Genomic DNA, 8,356 nt, shown 5'->3' with positions numbered 1-8,356 from the left:
ACAAACCGTTATCGCCCTCTAGTGGCGGACCCATAAACTCAACAAACAATATAACATATTGTTACAGTTTTTGGATAATTTGTTTTCTTCTGTTTTTTTGGCTAATTTAGAGCTTAGCTTCTATTTTAGCAACAGGCTAACGTTTTTGATTAATTTAGTTTACTGAGGAATTTTGGGCTATTTTGGAGTGTAACTAGTTTTTAAGCAAATAGCTATTTTTTAGCTATTCGTAATCTACTATGGTTTTTTAAGCAAATGTAGAGTGTAGCTTCTATTTTAACAATAGTTTTTGATTGATTTAGTTTACTTCGGAATTTTAGGCTAATCTGGAGTTTAGCTAGCATTTAAGCAAAGAGCATTTTTTTTTAGCTGGATTGGAATCAACAATGTTTTTTTTTAGACAAATTTAGAGTTTAGCTTCGATTTTAAAGGCTAATGTTTTGACTACGTTAATTAACTGAGGAAATTTAAGGCTATTTTGGAGTTTAGCTAGTATTTAAGCAACAAGCTTTTGGCAAATTTGACATCTGTTAAGGTTTTTTGGGCTAATTTGGAGTTTAGCTCATATTTAAGCAACACACTAAATATTTTTGCAAATTGTCATGCAATGGGGATTTTTAAGCAATCTTACTATACAAATTTATAAAATTCAGGTCAACTTCAGTGCTCTTTCATTAAAAAATTCCAGTCTTTTAGCAAATGTAGCATTTTGCAAATAGCTTTTGGATTTTCACTAAATCCCTGCAGCAATTAAAGTCACTGTGTCACTAATTTCAGCAAAAAGCTTCAGCATCTTCAGCGACTACTTATAGCAAAAATCATTATCGCAGGTAATGCAACTTTTCTAGTTTAATCTACTACCAGAAACTAATGAAGGACAGAGGCTGCGCAATTCATTAAATGTTTTATAAACTATCTTCTTCATTGTCTTTATTTTTAGTTAGTTTAAAGGTAATGATAGTTACGATGTATGTTTCACATCCACTTTGTGCATCACCCGATTAGCCGACTAATTGGAAAAAATAATCGGTGATTAGTCGACTATTAAAATATTTTTTTATGGCAGCTCATAACCAGGATTTAGTTCTTTGAAGAACATGTTCTTGATTTTTTTTCCTGTTCTCTCGGATCCTAACATCACTTTAGTCCTTCTCACATTTCATTCTGACCAAGTTTGATGCTTGTCCTCCAGTCACATCACTGCTGGTCAAATATTCATACGACCATGAAATTTTGAATATATCTGCAAGTTTTCGTGCATATATGACTCACGTGACCTTCAAAGCTAAGCAGGGTTACCAGGTGCTGTAAGTTACTGCGACCACATGTGGGCGCCTTCCAGTGGGTAACACCAGAGGGTAAAATTAAACCAAATCACTCATGCATGGAGGTGTCCCTTAAACGGAGAAGCTGTAAGACAAATAACTAACTAAAGTTCTGTGGTGTTTGGCTACAGAACAGGTTGACCTCTTTTTCATCAGTTGGTAAGTGTTTTTAGGGATGGTTTCATTTTTTAAAAATCTTTTATTAACCTCATAGAATTGACATGACATTCTCTGACCCATTATCCACTTAAAGCACAACAAAAACTGTACTTGGCTCAGTTTAAAAGTCCAATTTTTATGCTTTAGAAGATTTTCATGCAGTTTGAGCATTCGTTCATTTTTAAATCATAATCAAAAGTTTGTTAAGAGTTTGGTTGGTTGTTAACTATTTGAAAACATGAACTTAATTGTTTTTTTCATTATCCAACCTTGAATGTAAGATTTACCAACTAAAACAGTATCTTGTTTGTAATTATCCAGTTACAGGAGATACATTTTTATGGTTTCAGTTTATTTTCTCCACATTTAAGTGATTTGGATCATAGAATAAACTTTAACTTAAAGTACATGGAGTTTTTAGACAAAAGTTTCATTAGAGAAAGAAAATCTACTTAATTGGGCCGATAATGCAAATACTGAAAACTCTCCAAAATAGAAAATAGTTTTCTATAAATATGTCAGATTTACTGTCATGTTAAAGACATTTAAAAATAAATTCAGCCCCCAGTTACTCAGTTTTTTTTTTTTTTTGGATGATCACTTTTTACTTCTACTTGAGTATCTTTTTCCTTCATTTCTCTCATACAACTGTGTTTTTGGACAATGGAAGAGTACTTTTACTGAAGTAAAAACTGTAGTTCTTTATTGTTCCATCTTAAACAAATATATCTGATATTCTCTCTCTGTGTCTATATATATATTGTAAGGATGGACGGACTGACAGATGGACATATATGAAAAGAAAAAAAAGACAATTCAGCCTCAACAAGGCAGAAACCAGAGACCTGCATGTGCCCACACCTCTTTTCCAGAGATTATGACTGTATTCTTATAACAATATTTTTTATTTAAATAAATGCAAATCAATATAATGAATAAGAGATCTATATGTACTATTTAAAAAACATGACGTTAAACCTTTAAAAGGAAAAAGTATGTATTTTTCACTAAAGTTAGGCCAAACTATCTTTAACTTATCAATAAAACTACATATTTTTGTGATAAAAAATATTCAAATTCCGCAAAAAATGGAGGAAAGACCGCAGACAGGAAGAAATATATCCAACTAAAACACCTGCAAACCGTTCAAGCGTCTATTTTCTCTTCGGGCTTCCTCCTCCTCCTCCTCCTCCTCCTTCTCCTCCTCCTTCTCCTCCTCCTCTGTCTCAGGTGTGAAGGCAGCAGATCCCCGCTGGACCCGTCGACCTCCCGGGCGCGTCATGGCGCGGAGGGCGGTGCGTCTCCGCCGAGGTGATCCCCGGCTTTAAAAGCGCAGAAGTCGTCAGCGCGCTGGAGCGATGCGTCAGAGCGCACAGCGGAGCCAGGATCCCCCGCGTTTGCGCGCAGCAGAAGTCCCTCTGGATTCTTACTTTCTTCTTTTTAATCCCTTATTTAAATAATCATTTATGTGTTAAATGTTGTAAATAAGAGCCGTGGAAGAAGAGAAAAATCCTGCGCAACAACTGAGGAATATATGGGAAGGAATTGTTCCAGTTTGCAGCTTTAGCCTGAAGTCAGACGTTTCTCTGCTCAGGAGGAAAATGAAATCAGCAGAAGAGGGTGAGCTTATGTTTGCTACTTGAAAGTTAGTCTAAAATATTTGTATCTTATTTGTTGTTGACGTGAACTTCATAAAACTTGTAGTCTGTTGACATTTCAAACCAGAAAACTTTATTCTGGGACAAATGTTATAATGTTTTTTTGATTTTTTTCCCTTGTCTCCTTCCTGCCTGAAAGAGTTTTGGGCAGCTGTGTTGATATTTAGAGAGGACCCTTCCCTGCTGACTTAGCCGAGGAGGGTGTGGTTCAGTTTTAACCTCAGCTTGTGCCCAAAATAGTCTAAATTGAATGTGTGTTAATAGCCTACACGCTGTAACACTGCAAGTGATTCAGAGGCCTGGACTGAGTCGTCCTCCTCTGGCGTCTTGTTGGGAAGTCGGCTAATTCACTGCAGCTAATTTTAGTCAAATCATTTAAGGCAGCCATCATTTTCTTTTATTTGGAGGAGTCATGCTGGGCCTCACTGATGTCATAGTTTTTATATTCGCGCCCTAATTGTCTCTAATTTACAGCAGACAGAAGTTGTGGCGGCTGCCTCCGTCCGTCTGCAGCATCTCGGTGTGGTCACAGCTGCCGGGATATGTGAGCTTTGGAAGCGCCCCCTTCCTCTGGCACTAATTGTGACCTCAGTCGTCACCACAGATGGGCAGGGCGTCAGATGAACCAGCACGAGCGCTGACACGCAGGGCACGGCTAACATTTAGGCCAACAAAAACCGTTTTGTCCCTGCTGTGTTTATTTCTGGTGACTTTGATGGATCAGAAAATGAATCTTTGGTTCCCACTAAGGTGAAATGTTCTCAAACACAAGAACTGCGGCTCTTTTGCAGCAACTTCTCCTGCATTTCACTAAGTAAACGCGTTTGAGTCTCATCGTAACGAACTCTGTGTGCTTTCCAGATGCATATGGCTGCACGCCAAATGTCAGCCTTTCCCTCCCACTGGGTAGCCCTTGTCTCCCGTCCCAGTACCACAGCCTACAGTCCAGCCCCATTCTCTCTGTGTCTGCCACTGACTCTCCCAGTTACGACTCCCAAGAAGAAATGGGAGCAGCCACCTTCTATTCAAGCGTCCGACCCAACGGCGCCCCGACCCTGGAGAGTCCTCGTATCGAGATCACGGCCTACGGTCAGTTTCCTGAGGACGACGTGGAGGAGAGCAGCCTCCCGGTTGCCAACAGAGTCAACTCCATCGTGACGCTGACGCTCCCCAGCACGGATGGTTACCGGGATCCCAGCTGCCTGAGTCCATCCAGCAGCATCTCGTCTCGCAGTGGGCTCTCTGATGCGTCCTACGAGTCGGGCTTCTCCTACAACATTGACAATTCTCCCCAGAACTCCCCCTGGCAATCCCCCTGTGTGTCCCCTAAGGGGTCCACGCTTACCCTCCCCGCTGTTGGCTCCCCTCGCCACACGCCCTCCACATCGCCTCGTACGAGTGTGACGGAGGACAGCTGGACGGGGCAGCGGGGCTCGAGGCCCATTTCACCGTACGGCTCCAAGAGGAAGTACAGCTTCACCGGCAGTCACACGCCGCACAGGCATTTTCCCTACTCGCCCAACCACTCCCCGGGGCCATCCCTCCACACCTCCCCCCGCCTCAGCGTCACGGAGGACACCTGGATGCCCAACACCAACCAGTACACCAACTCCGCCATCCTGGCAGCCATCAACGCCCTGACCACGGACGGAATGAACGACCTCGGCGAGGGAATCCCCGTTAAGGCCCGAAAGACGAGCCAGGAGCACAGCCCCACCGTCAGCCTCAAAGTGGAGCCCGGATGTGACGAACTGAGTCCAGAGGAGCTCTGTAAAGATGCAAACCCTGGTGTTTTTCAGCATCTGAAGAAGGAGGACATGCTGATGGATATGCACCCATTCTCCTGGTCGAACCCAAAGCAGTATCTAAGGTAAGCAAGGAGTGTAATGTTTGCAGTAAAGCACCCAAATCCATTCATGCATTTTTGTCCTTCAGCTCTTCTCTGCCGGCTCTGGACTGGCAGTTGCCGTGCAGCTCAGGGCCCTACAGCCTGCAGATCGAAGTGCAGCCCAGGCCTCATCATCGAGCTCATTATGAGACGGAAGGCAGCAGGGGGGCAGTAAAGGCTCTGGCTGGAGGTCACCCAGTCGTTCAGGTAAGATTTTCTTTTGAAATCATCACATGTGTTTTCAAACGTCCTGTTAATCCTTTTCAAATAAATAAAAAAAAACTTTGTTAATTTCTCTCCTTGAGGATATGAACCTCAGGCTATGAAAACAGATCTTTCCTGTTAGGATGACGACTAACATGTGGAGAAACCATCAGGCCTAGATGCCCCCCCTCCCTGTTCAAAAGGCTTTTCGCCTCCACTCTTTGAGCGTCTGGCTGCTCTGTTCTTCAGTGGTGCTGAATTTGTGTGAACAGAGCCCCACAGATACGCTGTGAGACACATGGGTCCACATCGCCAGCTCCTGTTCAGACGGCGGTGACTCAGACATTTCCATTGCGAGTCCAGACGGCTGTGAAGTAACGCGGCACGTTAGTCAGGAGCTTTGACCACAGCACTTCTGTTGGTCAAGTGTGAAGAAGGGAAAACCAGGATAACTGCAGATGTTTTTGTCATTTCCTCTCAGAAACGTCACCTCAGGTCCTAAATAAATAAATAAAGGGGGCTGTCGGTGAGAGCACTCTCACAAATAAGATGTTAGCTACATGAGGATAACACTCAACCAGGATCAGGAAGCTAACTGCTAACTTTCAAAATAAAAGTTGGACTTTTGCTTGCTTTAAAAATAGTCTACAATGAAACGATTTACAGTATTTAGTCAGCCACTAATGGTGCAAGTTCTCCTGAAAAAGATGGGAGAGACTTGTAATTTTCATCTTAAGAGACAAAATGATTAAAAAATCTTTAAGAATTTGGTTGTAAATTATGGTGGAAAATAAATATTTGGCCAATAACAAAAGTTCATCTCAGTATGTCACAAACTGTTGCTGTTGGTCCATTCCTCCATGTAGATCTCCTCTAGAGCAGAGATGTTTTGTACTGTCGCTAACTTCTTCAGAGATTTTCTAGGAGTTTAAAATCTGGAGACTTTCTAGACCACTCTAGGACTCCTTTGTTACCCGGCTGTCATGCTGAAAGATCCGGCCGTGTTTCATCTTCAATGTCCTTGCTGATGGAAGGAGGTTTTCACTTAAAATCTGACTATACATGACCTCATTCATTCTTTCCTTTGTACGGATCAGTCATCCTGATTCTTTTGCTAGAAATCCTAATTGTTTGTAGGTGACCAAAAACTTATTTTACACCATAATTTGCAAATAAATTCTTTAAAATTCTGAAAATGTGTTTTTTCAGAAATTGTTTCCTTATTTTGTCTCTCATAGTTGAGGAAAATAACAGGCCTCTCTCATCTCTTTAAATGTGAGAACTTACGGGTCAGAAAATGTCGGTGTTTTGAGCGTTAAAATTGACCCAATAAACAGTACCGAACCGTACTTCCTGGGGGCCCCTATTGGTTGCATCTCCTTTAAAAAGTGGAACAGAACGATTGGGGCAGAGCTGCTGCACCCACCTGTTGATTAGCATAAAGTGACGACAACATTGGAAAATACCAATTTAGCGCTCGTTTAAGCTAACGTTTCCAACGGCGGTATTCTTCTTAGACTCTTCTGTCAAACGATATTCAATTCCTGTTATACACGATGTATAAAAAGTAAAGCAAGAAAAAGACGAGCTGCTGGATGACTTCCGTTGTTGTTGCATCTCCGAGATTTATCTGAGAGGAAACGCTCACTAGAATTAACTGGTCCGTACCGTACCAGACTGCTCAGTGGAAATGAGGCTTTGGACTTCTGAGAGGGGAAAGTTTCAAAAACTAAAATTTTACTGCAAGAAAAGACAAAAAAATAAAAGAGAACATTAAAAAAGCCTTTGAGTTCGACACTTTTTGTTTCCTGTTTGCAAAAAGCATTATATAGCCAGTAAAGACAGATAGATTTAATAATGTCATAGAATCTCTAAAGGACATTTTAGTGCTGAAATGAACGTTGAGAAAGTGAAATCCACCACCGACCTTGAACGCCAGTTCCTTCTTTATTTCTGTGCTCTGCTCACATTTCAGACGCTAAGATGAAAATAATGATTTAATGAAGGGGTCCAGCTCTACCTCAGCTGAAGCAGTGTGCATTTTTTAAAAACCCAAATCCATCCCCCACCCCGACTTTTCTGCCAGCTATTGCCCCAACCACACAGACTTTCCTTTGTTTGGGAAAACTCCTGTGTGCGCGGCTGACATCATTGCGCCTTGCGGAGGCAGTAGCAGTAAACCACACACGTTCCTGGAGGCTCTGCTGGAGATGTTGGAGGGAGCCGCGCACAAGGCGGCCCAGAGACTTTGTTATAACAAGTGTTAGCAGAGCAGGGGTTTCTGGTCTGGATGAAAAGCTTTGTCTCATTCTGGATCAAATCCCGGTTGTTACTTGGGCTCGGAAATAAGTGGCCAGAGGGAGTGTCGTTTCTCCATGTCCAGAATCCGCACAGTTCGGTGGGTTGTTAGGTATTTCTTTGGTGCATTAACTCCACCCTCGTTGCCAGCAGCAGTGTGCAGATGTCCACTCAAGGGGTCAGGGGAGCCTCTAATGACCCCTCTGCTCTAAAACTCAAGCTCTTGGTGGTATAATGAGTTTTTACACTAATTTGGAGCTAATTTAGCAATATATGCTAACATTTTTGGCTAATTTGTTATCTACTGAAGTTTTTTTGGGGGGATAATTTAGAATTTAGCTTCTATTTTAGCAACATGCTAACATTTTTGACTAATTTAGTTTACTGAGGAATTTGAGGCGATTTTGGAGTTCAGCTAGTAATTAAACAACAAGCTAGCTTTTTGGGCAAATTTGGCCTCTTTTTTTGTTAATTTGGAGCTAATTTAGCAATATATGCTAACATTTTTGGCTAATTTGTTATCTACCGGAGTTTTCATACTAATTTAGAGTTTAGCTTTTCTTTTAGCAACATGCTAACATTTTTGGTTGATTTAATTTACTGAGGAATTTTATGCTAATTTGGAGTTCAGCTAATGTTTTAGAAAAAATCCGGATGTTTTCAGCTAATTTGTTATCTACTGAAGTTTTTCTGGGATAATTTAGAATTTAGCTTCTATTTTAGCAACATGCTAAAATTTTTGACTAATTTAGTTTACTGAGGAATTTGAGGCGATTTTGGAGTTTAGCTAGTAATTAAACAACAAGCTAGCTTTTTGGGCTAAT

At 41.3% G+C, this 8,356-nt stretch overlaps 1 protein-coding gene across 1 annotated transcript in view; it reads left to right on the top strand.

Moving 5' to 3' along the window:
• Nucleotides 1-2,544: 2,544 nt before the first annotated feature.
• LOC112138397 (nuclear factor of activated T-cells, cytoplasmic 1) overlaps nucleotides 2,545-8,356 on the top strand; it is a gene marked incomplete in the record, with an annotated part of 21,402 nt that continues 15,590 nt past the window's right edge. Inside the window, 3 exon segments of the mRNA XM_024260959.2 lie at nucleotides 2,545-3,104; nucleotides 4,004-5,012; nucleotides 5,078-5,237. Of these exon segments, the coding sequence (XP_024116727.1) occupies nucleotides 3,086-3,104; nucleotides 4,004-5,012; nucleotides 5,078-5,237 (1,188 nt within the window).

Source organism: Oryzias melastigma, linkage group LG11 (genome assembly GCF_002922805.2).
Source record: "Oryzias melastigma strain HK-1 linkage group LG11, ASM292280v2, whole genome shotgun sequence".
Classification (NCBI taxonomy): domain Eukaryota; kingdom Metazoa; phylum Chordata; class Actinopteri; order Beloniformes; family Adrianichthyidae; genus Oryzias; species Oryzias melastigma.
This window is presented reverse-complemented; position numbering and strand designations above follow the sequence as displayed.